The 12,736-nt window shown below is 43.4% G+C and overlaps 2 protein-coding genes across 2 annotated transcripts; both read left to right on the top strand.

Annotated features, from left to right (window-relative positions):
* The first annotated feature begins 1,543 nt into the window (after positions 1 to 1,543).
* On the top strand, positions 1,544 to 7,677 carry otop1 (otopetrin 1). Its single transcript, XM_023279535.3, has 6 exons — positions 1,544 to 2,279; positions 2,522 to 2,658; positions 2,987 to 3,045; positions 3,216 to 3,346; positions 4,523 to 5,430; positions 6,128 to 7,677. The coding sequence occupies exons 1-6, from the start codon at positions 1,760 to 1,762 to the stop codon at positions 6,296 to 6,298; spliced, it is 1,926 nt and encodes a 641-aa protein (XP_023135303.2). The 5' UTR covers positions 1,544 to 1,759; the 3' UTR covers positions 6,299 to 7,677.
* Positions 7,678 to 9,207: 1,530 nt separating this feature from the next.
* Positions 9,208 to 12,269, top strand: drd5a (dopamine receptor D5a). The gene has a single exon (XM_023279526.3). The coding sequence runs from the start codon at positions 9,612 to 9,614 to the stop codon at positions 10,992 to 10,994; it is 1,383 nt and encodes a 460-aa protein (XP_023135294.1). The 5' UTR covers positions 9,208 to 9,611; the 3' UTR covers positions 10,995 to 12,269.
* Positions 12,270 to 12,736: the final 467 nt, after the last annotated feature.

Consider the following 12,736-nt stretch of genomic DNA (forward strand, 5'->3'; position numbering starts at 1 on the left):
CACAAGTGCAGACAACAAAGAGCTTAACTGAGCTCTTAAAAATGCAATCAAAATGTTCTGACTTAATCAGAAGCCCGTTAAAACTGACAGATAATCAATAGATCGCCCTCTTTCTTTAACTATGCTGATTATCAGTGATCAAGAAATCGATACTCAGCGGATAGCGGAGCGTAATACTTCATCAGTGTTTCAATGCTCATGATTGTGTTGTGGAAAGTTTCTCCTGATAGGCTAACGGGCCTCTCATATTAGTTAAATAGATTTAGAGTCTCTCCAAAGCCTGAAGGAGGCCAAGAATCTTCCCCAACTACTGTTAATCAACTCAAAAACACATTTTACGCACGCGTCAGTCAATAGCCGCGTTTCTTCCGTGTGCGTCAGGCGCAGAATGCAAACGGACAACTGAAGAAAAATAGACAAATGAATGTTTGAACTTGAAGTACATACATCAAATGACAGGTCTGACGCTATGGGTGTGTCGTGGTGTGTGAATCAACCAGGTTATGTTATAAAACGAGTCCAAAACAGTGAAGTGTGCGTAATGGCACGTTATCTCTGTCACCTGTGTGTAAGCTGCAGTGCTAAACAGGTAAAATAAAGAGGAAATCAAGTGTTTAATCATGTGGCTGTTTGTTGTAGATCCGTGCGTAAACGTTTCAAATGAGAAAACAGTATTTTTGATGTCAGTACACGAAAGAAGCTGTTGTTTAAAGATTACACGAATTGTCTTTTTGCATTATTTAAGGGGTCCAATAGCTGTTTAAAAAAGCATTTTTAAATCTAACTTGCTTGAGGATGTGAGAAGGCTACAGCATGAGCTCTACTGTAAAGTCGCCATGCTGCTTTTATCTATTTCACTAACTGTATTTTTGCTTTCGAAAATCGGTACTGTTTAAACGGAAATGCCATATTTCTTTTTGAAAGACACGAAGAATTAATTGTTTGTAAATATATTACACCTTCCTTTGACGTCACATCACACTGACCAAATTAGCACTCAATCTATGTGAGCAGCCCCCTACTGTTATGCTGATTGCGCGCGTTTCCCCCCCACAGGCCGAGTATAGGAGATGGCCATATATAAGAGGTCTCTGCCCCCAGGGTGGTTTCTTTCTTGACATCCACTCACAAAAAGCCATTGTGAATTTGACGATTGAAATCTGATTCTTCCTCCCCTTTTCCCCCCAACTTGAAAGCGAAGGTTGTCACGACTACATCTTTACCACAATGGTGAACATGAGGATCTGATTTGGTGACGCTTGGATATGAAGCTCTGTCAAGACAGGTCACTCCCCTAAAGTGTGCAAAAATGGCAGATTTGTGAAATGTCATCTTCTCTTTCATCTCATCCAAGCATGTACGCTTAACACCCGATAGCCACCCTGAAAGGATTTCAGCAGACTTGGAAAGACTGTCTGGCAGCTGCACAGAAGAGTTGGATTTGGACGAAGCTCGTTTTTTTTTCTGTTATTGTGGATAACCCAGCGCTTAGAGTTTTTGCTTCTTTAGGCAGTGAATGGTTGGCAAAGCAAGCTCAGCTATTTCTTTGAAACATATGGGAGTTTCAAGAAGACGGGGATCTGGGATCACCAAATACTGAAACGCAATCCCCCATTTTCAGTGACTCAGCGAGCCTGCTACACGACCACATATTTCAGTTTCAGGGTTACAAGATGACAATGGCATCTATCAAGCCCATCCTCAGCAAGGCTGGACATGGAAACTATGCGTGACCACTGAGCCGGACCTTGAAGATTGAATGCATGTTTGGCACGGTACCTATCCGTCTGAATCCCCACCTTGTAGCAACAGGTTACGCACCTGGCCTCCCTCAACCGCACTTATAGCGCACGGCTTTGACTTTGCTCTTCTCTCAGCACTGCTGTTTTTACACATGACTCCAACCATGGTGGAGCACAGCGGCCTGGATATTATGTGTCTGAACAAGTATTGCCACAGCTCCTCGTCGTCGTCCAGCTCCGAGCACGACAAGAAGATTTTCACCAAACTAAAACTCAGCCTGTCAGGGGACTACCCGAGGAAGAACGCAGAGATCCTCAGCGGTCAGTACGGGACAAACTTGTTGCTGATCGGGGCGGCGCTGATGCTGGCCATTGCGCATCATGACCCCTCTGTCAAGGAAGAGCACCTGCTGTCCTTTGCCACCTGCCTCATGATCCTCCAGCTGATCTGGATGATGTGGTACATCCTGGTGCGGGACAGACAGAAGAGCACGAGGACCGAGAAAGATGTCCACGCCACCACATGCTGGATAAGAGGTGAGATTGTGAGATCACAGAAGAAAATGCTTAAGATACGTGTGCCATTCATTTCAAAGTGTTTGGAAAATAACAACACTTTATTTCTTCAAGCAATCCGCAGTCAAAATCTTTGTAAATGGTTTTGTTTGACAACTGAAACAGAGATGGAGGATTAATTTGTTTTTAGAAAGTGAACTTTGATTTGTTTTATTTTATTAGTACAGTTAATAACTTGATCTCTGTCTCTTTTCTCTCGGTAGGTGGTTTGACTCTCCTTGCACTCCTTTCGCTGATTATGGACGCTTTCCGAATCGGGTATTATGTTGGTTATCAGTCTTGTGTGTCGGCTGTGCTCGGGGTATATCCTGTCATCCATGCAACTCACACCGTTGCACAGGTAAGTTTACAACCCCAGTTTAATTTCAATAAAGTGATAATCTTTCAGCAGCGTTAGAAACCGTGTCTTTTTTTCTCTCCTGTGCACCACTTAAGGTCTTTGAATAATGTGCTCTTTGTTTTTAAGGCAAGTACAGAGTTGCTGTAACAATATAATCCTATCATTGTCCATGTTATTTGAATGTAGCTGGTAAAGGAACTTAAACAGCTAAGTGTAATTAAATGTAATATATAATAGAATAATTATACATACTAAATATATAAAGAAGAATATGTTTGGGATACTGTTTTGTCAAGCTTTTGTGAATCTTGTTTTTTTGGCTGTTTAGGTGCATTTTCTCTGGTTTCATATCAAGGATGTCATCAAGAGTTTTGAAACTTTTGAAAGGTATGTGATATAATAACAATTTTGATATTGAAGCCATGAATCATCTAAACAGCAACTAAAGCATGTGTAAAATTTAAAATCTTGCTCATCAAGCCAGGCGAATCCTGCCTCTTCCATACGCTATCATTTGACTGGTTATCAGACTTGTTTTCACCCGTTTGTCTCCTCAGATTTGGTGTAATCCATGCAGTCTTTACCAACCTCCTGCTGTGGTGCAACGGTGTGATGTCAGAGGCTGAGCACTTCTTGAACAACCATAAGAGAAGACTCTCTGCTCTGGGCTATGAAAACCTCACTATAGGTAAGGGCCAAGGGGTCGATTGCTGGCTTGTACCTAGAAGAAAAGTACAATAGTCCACTTGAGAGCTCACTTCAATGGATGAAAGAAAAGGGAAAGAGAGGAGGGTTTTCGAGGGGAAGGGAGGTTAGCACGGCCGCCCAGCGGGTCTTGTTTGTGTCGAACGTCTCTCTATTAGGTTTCAGGAGACACACAGTGTTGCTGCCGCTGAGGCCCCCCTTCCCGGCCCTTTCCCCACACTTCAGCCACCACCATCCTCCTTGGCAACCCCCCGCTTGACCTCATACTGCTTTGTCCCCAGGCTGCTTACTCCCAAGGGTGCTGCAATTACAGTAACTGATACATCTAAGCCTAGGGTTGAGGGGTTCGGCCGCTCCTCCTCATATCCGGCTGACTGTGAGGCTGGCTGCACCCTGACTGTTGTTCCCTTTTTAATTAAAGGGTGCAGGACCATAGTGGAGGCCTTTCGGGGGTGAGGGGTAGGAGGGGGTGAGGCGGGGGGTGGGGGTGGGGGTGGGGGGGTGGGGGTGTTGTTGAGATGATCTCTGGAGGGCAACAGCATAACCATAGTGTGCTGCGGTGGACATTACAAGGAGGGAGTTAGTATAAGAAGTGCATAGGTGTAAGTTTGGATCTGTGGTCAGCTAATGAAAGAAATAAAAAATGTTGTAGAATATGACTGATGAATGTTAATCACCACAGGGAAATATGAAGGTTCTCTTGGAGTTTTGTACTGCATTAAATAAACATTGCCTTTATTAAAAACAAACAAACAAACAAAGGGTGAATAACCCACACTTCTTGGGTAACTATCATCAAAAAAAAAAAAAAAAATCAAGACTGTCTCTTTGAGATGTTTTGTACATCATTCTTTGACCTGTACACTTAGTAAGGGTGTGTTTGATATTGGGCCTTTTTAAAATCAGCAACAACAACAAAAAAAAAATAGATTGAATATTTACAATGTATTTATTCTACTTTATTCTTACATTGATTCTAATATTTATGCTTTTGGTATCTCGCTCTTCCTCCTACTAATATGTCCTAATACACCGGGGTGATTTTGTTATTGTCTTAAAAACAGACAAACTGTGTTAATATACAGCTCCATAGCAACAGTTTTCTTGTTGTATTTTTCATATAGCTCATGCATTTGCACACATTTGACTTGTTTTGCAGAGCACTCAGAGCCAGACTGTAACTGCACCACCAGCACTTGCTCCATGTTCTCCAGCAGCCTCTACTATCTCTACCCCTTCAACATCGAGTACCACATCTTTGTATCTGCCTTGCTTTTCGTCATGTGGAAGAACATCGGGCGCACCATTGACCTCTCTTCAAACCGGAAAAAGCTGGTTACCAAAACCCAGGGCTTGACTTTAGGCCCCATTCTGGGTCTACTTGCGCTTGCCAGCACCATCGGGATACTGGTGGTCTACATCACCCATGTGGAGGAGTCCCTCCGAATGCGACAGTCAGCCATTTCCATGTTCTATATTTACGGCATTGTCATGCTGGTGGTCATGTGCTTCGCTGGCGCTTCAGGTCTACTCATATATCGAGCGAACCACATGCCTCTGGATACCTCCAAGAACCCATCGAGACAACTGGACACAGAGCTGCTGTTTGGATCCTCCATAGGCTCCTGGTTCATGTCCTGGTGCAGCGTAGTGGCTGTGTTGAGCACCAGCAGCAGTCCTCCCTATCGCTGGACCAACCTGATCTACTCTCTGCTGATTGTTCTGGAGAAGTATGTCCAGAACCTCTTCATCATAGAATCCCTGTATCGCCAGCAAGAGAACGGAGAGAGGGAGGACCCAGAGTTACCTGCTGCTCCAGAAATCTTCTCAGTCACCTCTTCTCTGGCTCCACCGTACAACGGCATCATCAACCGAGCTTATGAGACTCCGGACAGGACCTGTGTCACCATGGAGAACGAGCAGGAGGAGAGCGGGCAGGTGTATCGGTGTCCACGGAAACATTCTGAGGTGCCGCTGCCGGTGGGAACCAAAGTAGTGGAACCTCCAAATATAAAGAGGCAGATCCTGAAGAACATAGCTGTTTTACTGATAATGTGCAACATTTCGGTGAGCATCAAGTATTTGTTAGATGAAAAGTTACTCAGAATTCGAAGTTTGATAAAGCATGAATGAATCCAATGAGTAATCCTTGAAAAATAGAATCTAAATCACACTAACCCATTTAAAATTTGATACGATGTTCTTTTAAGTTGTTTTTTTCATTCAGACTGTCGTTTTTTATCCTGAGCAGGAATTGCAGATTGTTATTCTTAAGATAGTCCAGTTATATATAGATATCTGTATATACTCCAGAGAGAACTTTTGCGCAACTCAGCAGTTTCCCTCAATGCTTTGGAGCTTCTTTTTTTGCCCCATTTTTACTGTTTTGGTTCAGTCTCACCACACTTATCAGCAGTTTCTGCTGGCAGCTGTTTCCAGTAACAAAACCCTAATATTCCACTTGAGACTCTGTGCCCAGTATCAAACGACAGACAGTAACTAGCTAGGAAACACTGTGAAGTATTTAGTCGCAATAGAACCAGATCTTTCAATCAGGGTGTGATGGAAACCAAAACAGAGCTAAAAGGAAAGTGAGTGTTAGACTTGCAATGCAATTCTATGGATGCTAACGTTGCACCTGTCTACTGATCTTTATAAGATGATTAAATGTCAATGGTGTTTCTAGTTTGTTGTGCTGCCCCCATGTGGCCAAAAATCAACAGATTTCGGTTTAACTAATTCAGTTTCTTATTTGTTCTTTCAGCTGTGGATCCTTCCTGCTTTTGGCTGCAGGCCACAGTACGACAACGGTCTGGAACAGGAGACGTTTGGCTTCAGCATATGGACCACAGTTCTCAATTTCGCCATCCCTTTGAACCTTTTCTACCGCATGCACTCAGTTGCCTCCCTCTTTGAGGTGTTCCGCCGAGTCTGACAGAAAGGCAGATGATTGACAATGCCAGATAACATGCACAGGAACACTTGTCACCACCAGCTCCCGAGAAGGTCTCACAGCACAGGTCAACCGTTCAGGAGGCAGTCTGGGTCACACTCCAACAGACTTGAAAACAAGCGGTGGAGACAACCAAAATGTAGGTCCCTCAGTGTGGGGATTACAGCAGAAGACGAACCTATTAGCCTGCATTCCTTGAAGAATTACCTTGTTTTATGCGAGGCTTATTAAAGATGGTGATGGAGGGAATCCACCGTTTCCTGAATTTAGAAAGGGTCCTTTGTACTTTTTTGTAATCACATTTCAGTAGGTTTTTTAAACTGGTGGATCATGTACAACATAGACTTATATGCTTTATCTGAGATGCACATTTTGTACTGTTTCATATTAATGACTGAAAATATATAATACACTACTGACTTGATTACCATATCTGAAAATATTACAGTGAAGCCAATGAAACACCTGTTAGTCTCGATGTCTAATAAGCTAATAGTACTGTATTCAACAGAGCCGCAAGTGCATTGGTGTACAACCCGTATTTTATCTGTAATTGAAATCTATATACTGTATATGGATGAGGTTCTCAATTTGTAGTTCAAGAAGTAGTGGAACAGTATGCGGCACCTGAGCAACAGCACCAGTGACAATCTTACCAGTGTATCTTAAATCATCTTTGTGAGTTGGACTTTAGTTCTCAGAAATAGCACCTGACTATCTCAGTCATTCAAGGTTTATCAGTGTCCTTTTGCAAGCCCAGTCTCTGTTCTGTTGAACTGATAGAACGTTTTATTTATATTGAAGAAGGGCAAGGTGAGATAATAAATGTCAAAAATGTTGCCCTTCTTGACCCAGATAACATCAAATTCATGTATAACACACTCATGCGTAAGGACAGTTCCAGGATTACTACACCAAAATAAAACATGTTGCATTACTGTGATGACAACTGAAATAGAGATTGATGTTTACAACTGAAGGACCAGCAATAAAAAAACACCATAGTCTGTGGCAACACTTATTTCTTTATTATATAAAGCACAGATACATAGTTGTACTGTACAAGTTTATATCAAATCAATGTATAACTTCAGTCGACATCCAGCAGGTTCTCAACCTGGTGCTATCCTCTGTATGTGTTCTCAATATGTGCCAAGTTGTGGTGAATCCCTCTGTTTTTGTTTTGCAGAGATGCAGTTTTACTATCATTTTTGTAAATAATGATCAAAATCATTCAGACACTGTGATATGATTTTGGGAAATTCCAATGAAATGGTGCTGATAAGAAATGATGTGTACAATAGTGATGAATGTGTATCGTTTTGCATATTGAAATAAAGAATGGTCTTCTTTTTTTCATATACAAAATGTGTCACATTTGTGTCTGCTCTTATGTTGCCTGCAGGGCTCCAGTGTGTCAATGCAGTAGAGCTTTGCACCACAGGATGGCGCCACCTATTTATATTTTTAAGACTTTGTTTAAGGCAAAAGCTCCTGCACTATGAGCTTGAACTAAATTATTGCATCATGTCTTCTTCTTAAATACCTATCTTCTTTGCGTTAAGTTTTAAGTTACACCAGATTTGGATGCAGAACAACAAATAGCAACACCATAACAACAACAGCAATAATATAATATAATATAATATAATATAATATAATATAATATAATATAATATAATATAATATAATATAATATAATATAATATAATATAATATAATATAATACTCTTCTTATTGTCTGTCCATATAAGCATAATTTTTGATCTGTTAATTCACCAGCTGTAGTGACATATGTATGCAAAGCAGTAAGTGTTGTGCCGGACACAGGTTGCCTCCTGACATGACATCCACAGATTATGGGTCGTGCTACTCCAGAGAATTTGGAGCCGGGCATCGGGAGATTATTTTAACGTAGTGTCAGAACGATTTGACAGGCACGCAGACACATCTAAAAATATCCGTGACGTTTCAAAGCCGGTAACATCGCTGCTGCTGCTGAACACACATGACGACGGAGAGCGCACGGAGCTGCTGGCTGAACGCGCCCGCCGAGAGCGTGAATGTGACTCACCTGTTCAGAAAACTCTGAAAAGTGGGTGAGGTCTGACTTCCAGTCGGCGGCCATCAGGGGGGAAACAGCCACCTGTGCTCGACGATGATCTGAAATCACGCTTTTCTTCCCTCCAAATGTCAAAACAAGCGCCGATGAAAACGCCTTATAAAGCAAACTATAGCTTTTCATTTCAGCCTACAGATGTGTTAGGAGAGTTTTGGTTTAGTAGATTTTGGTAATAAAAGTATGAATCAAAACTGGGTTCATTCATGCTTAAATGCAGTAAAATGACAGACAGACAGACAGACAGACAGACAGACAGACAGACAGACAGACAGACAGACAGACAGACAGACAGACAGACAGACAGACAGACAGACAGACAGACAGACAGACAGACAGACAGACAGACAGACAGACAGATAGATAGATAGATAGATAGATAGATAGATAGATAGATAGATAGATAGATAGATAGATAGATAGATAGATAGAGGGTACTATGAATCCCCAGGCTGTTTGCGTTTTCAGCACCAAGGACAGCTCTATAGGCTGGGTGTGAGGCTCAGTTCTGTTTACCTCCATTGCCTGGGTGCGTCTACCCGTGTGTAAAAAAGATTTTAAAAGCACGTTGTAGCTGATTAATATCGTCCAAAACACATCACATTGTTTCTCTGGTCACTGTGTTATGGCAGTATGTCAAACAGACAAACTTCACTCCAAATAATAAACATTCCACAACACAGAGGAACCCTCTCGAATGATTTGGAGTTTGCAATTACGCACTATGGAGCATCCACCAACGAAAACCCTCAAATAGTCTTCACACCTCTTTCCCAACAGTGCACTGCCGTGCGTAACACCGCGCACAAAGAAGGCGTGATGCGCCGAGCCCTGGTTAAGTTAGAGTGTGTTAGACTGTAGGGACTCTCTCCTCAACCCTCACTGCTCTCCGGATACCTTGGACTGACACATTCACGGAGGCAGCCAGGTCACACGACCGGACCGGCAAGGTTGCAACATGCGCTCGCCACTGCGTGCTGCGTTTCAGCCCCTTAGCGCACCTGGCACGTCGCTCGGCTCAGTTTTTAAGCGCTCAATTCTCTCTTTCCGTCTGTTTTGCACTCCACATCAGGCTGGCAGCCGAGCGGGTTATTTGGGACAATACGGTGACTGGCTGATAACAGAGCCCGTCTCCGTGCAAGTGGCAATGGACTGCAGTTTTACTTGAAGAGTCAAATGGAGAACCCAGCCAAGTATCTCTCATCGGTGCAGGGGATCGACTCTGTGCCTGCACCCATCGGAGAGATTATGTGGAACAGCACCGAAACAGAGGCAACAAGCGACGGGAGGAAGGATATGGTGTTGCGCACGGTGACGGGCTGTTTGCTGTCCCTGCTCATCCTATGGACCCTGCTGGGGAACATCCTAGTCTGCTCTGCGGTGCTGCGCTTTCGGCACTTGCGGACCAAAGTCACCAACATTTTCATCGTCTCTCTGGCTCTATCGGATTTATTTGTGGCCGTCCTGGTGATGCCCTGGAAAGCTGTGGCAGAGGTGGCTGGGTATTGGCCGTTTGGCACTTTCTGTAATGTCTGGGTCGCTTTTGATATCATGTGTTCCACTGCCTCCATCCTCAACCTCTGCATAATCAGCGTGGATAGATACTGGGCTATCTCGAGCCCCTTCCGCTACGAGAGGAAAATGACCCAGCGAGTTGCCTTTGTTATGATTAGCATCACTTGGACGTTGTCTGTGCTCATTTCATTCATACCGGTCCAGCTGAATTGGCACAAAGCCAGCGGTGACGACATGGCTGGGGCGCACAACTCCTCCACTAGTCGGCGGATAGAGGAAAACTGCGACTCCAGTCTGAGCAGAGAGTATGCTATATCCTCCTCATTGATAAGTTTCTATATTCCCGTGGCAATTATGATTGTAACATATACCAGAATATACCGGATTGCACAAATACAAATTAGAAGAATAGCCTCGCTGGAGAGAGCGGCAGAACACGCGCAAAGTTGTAGGACCAACAGAATAGAGTGCCAACACCACAACACCTTGAAAACGTCAATTAAACGGGAAACCAAAGTGTTCAAAACTCTGTCGGTGATTATGGGCGTCTTTGTGTGTTGCTGGTTACCCTTCTTTGTTCTAAACTGCATGGTGCCGTTCTGCGACAGGCCGGCCACAGACCGGGACGCAGGTCTGCCGTGCGTAAGCGAGACGACTTTCGACGTGTTTGTGTGGTTCGGCTGGACCAATTCCTCACTAAATCCCATCATTTACGCCTTCAACGCCGAGTTTAGGAAGGCCTTCGCCAGCCTCTTAGGTTGTCGTTATTTCTGCTCCAACACACCCGTGGAAACTGTTAACATCAGCAACGAGTTGGTCTCATACAACCAAGATACCCTCATCCACAAGGAAATAGCGAACGCTTATGTCAACATGATCCCCAACGTGGTTGAATGTATTGAGCATGAGGAGACTTTCGACAGGATTTCACAGTTCTCTCATAACAATGAAAACGCCACCGACTCGGTTTGTGACTTGGAGGACTGCGAGGCAGACATCAGTCTTGACAGGATGTCACCATTCACTCCCAATGGATTACACTGACTCCACACTTTGTGTCTCCCTGTGCGTAATTGGATGTATTGATGGTATTGTCACCATTTATTCAGCTCCTGTGTACCGGAGGCTCCTCTCCACAGGGAGCCTACAGGTCAGACTTCTCAGTGCCACTGAGCAGCAGCCCTGTCAGCTGGTGTGGGAGTCGAGTGACTCTCTCATGGACACTTCAGCAGGGCGCATGTCTCTGTAGCCCCAAGGCCCCCCTGCCACTGCTTTGCGTCATTTATGAGATGTGATGTTGTTGTCCTGTTCTAAAAAAAGTGACGTGTAGGTGTTTATTTACATGACAAGTGAAGTCTGTGTACGTTTGTTCAAAGGTTCAGTGTTGGTGAAGCTGTCGTTTGCGCAAAGGCTTTACTTGGAGCATCAGTGTCTAATGTCCATCCACTTGGAGGGGAAATGTTTGTAAAAAGTCGCTGAGGATTCACATAGTAAACTTTTTGCTGCTTAATAACCTCGTGTATCCAGTGGCCGCCTTTCCACTGAGTATGAAACCTGAGGGCAGCCTTACAGACAGTGCAACTAAGATAGTCAGATGCAGTCATTTCAGCGCCTTATAGCTTACTCAAAGAAGAGTTTTGAGACATGAAAGGAATGTGTTGTATGGAGTTTAAGTTACATGATGCCAAAATGCAGTATTAAAGTGATTCGCCACTGCACCCCACTACTGGCTCTTCAACCACACCTGTTCTGCTTCACATTGATCATTATGCAGTTTGATCCAAATTTAGGCAGCCACAGGCTTTGATAGAGTGAAACGTGGTGAAAGAGCATTAAATCTAACACTGTACGTATGTAAAGTGAGTCTGTGTGTCATAGCACCATTCATCAACATCAGAAAGTTGTGACATCAGCAGTTGTTTTAACAATTAAAACTGTTAGTCCTTTCTGTCCTCTTTTATTTCTCATTGAGGCCAAAAGTACCACAATGGTTTTGCTTTATCCACCACAGCTGACTCTTACTGAACTGACAAAAAAAGAAAGATTCAAGACTTTCCTAAATGACCAAAGACTTCAAGGACTGAATCAATTACTCAGACACAATGAGGTTACAGTGTTTTGTCAGCTAGAGGAATCGTTTGAAAGCCTGCACACATGTGAGGCCAGTGGGCCAGCACAACTGGATGTCATGCATCACCTCTCCCACATCTCTCTGATCTTTGTACTGTACAGATGACCTGATCTGAATGTATACTATGTCCTTTAAACAGTGAAGTGTGTCATCATTTGTCTAATAAAATGCTGTCATGCTGAGAGGAACACAGTGCACTGATATCTTCCTGAGCTGAGTATTCATGGTTTTCACAAACTGACAAACTTTACTACTGAATTTTCACCTTTAACTGAATTCTTAATCTTAATTTTAAATTACTTTATTTTCACACATATCTACTTCTAACCTGATCTTTTAATATATTTCTAATTTTGATATTTTGGACATTTTTACACCAGGGAGAGATGGGAAATGTTGGCATAGAGACAGAAAGTGAGGAGGATGACATGCGCCAGAGGTCACCAGTGGAGTAAAAACTGGAGGACACTGATTACAGGGGGTCTATCTTATTGGCTGATACACCTCCAGGACACCTCCTTGGTCCGACTTCTACTCCACAGGTTCACACAACTGATTTATTTCCTCTGTCTGACACAGACAGGTTTGAATCCTGCAGATAAAGATTGGCACAGTTGTTTAGCTAGAGTAATAAAAAAGAGCAACCATGGGCAAC

Source organism: Amphiprion ocellaris, chromosome 5 (assembly GCF_022539595.1).
Source record: "Amphiprion ocellaris isolate individual 3 ecotype Okinawa chromosome 5, ASM2253959v1, whole genome shotgun sequence".
Classification (NCBI taxonomy): Eukaryota; Metazoa; Chordata; class Actinopteri; family Pomacentridae; genus Amphiprion; species Amphiprion ocellaris.

What these genes read in the sequence shown, in the direction of transcription:
- otop1 (XM_023279535.3), top strand. Translation starts at nt 1,760, where the DNA reads ATGCATGTTTGGCACGGTACCTATCCGTCTGAATCCCCACCTTGTAGC. An exon ending in CACCACATGCTGGATAAGAG is followed by an intron (nt 2,280 to 2,521) that starts GTGAGATTGTGA and finishes TTCTCTCGGTAG; the next exon opens with GTGGTTTGACTCTCCTTGCA. An exon ending in CTATGAAAACCTCACTATAG is followed by an intron (nt 3,347 to 4,522) that starts GTAAGGGCCAAG and finishes CTTGTTTTGCAG; the next exon opens with AGCACTCAGAGCCAGACTGT.
- drd5a (XM_023279526.3), top strand. Translation starts at nt 9,612, where the DNA reads ATGGAGAACCCAGCCAAGTATCTCTCATCGGTGCAGGGGATCGACTCT.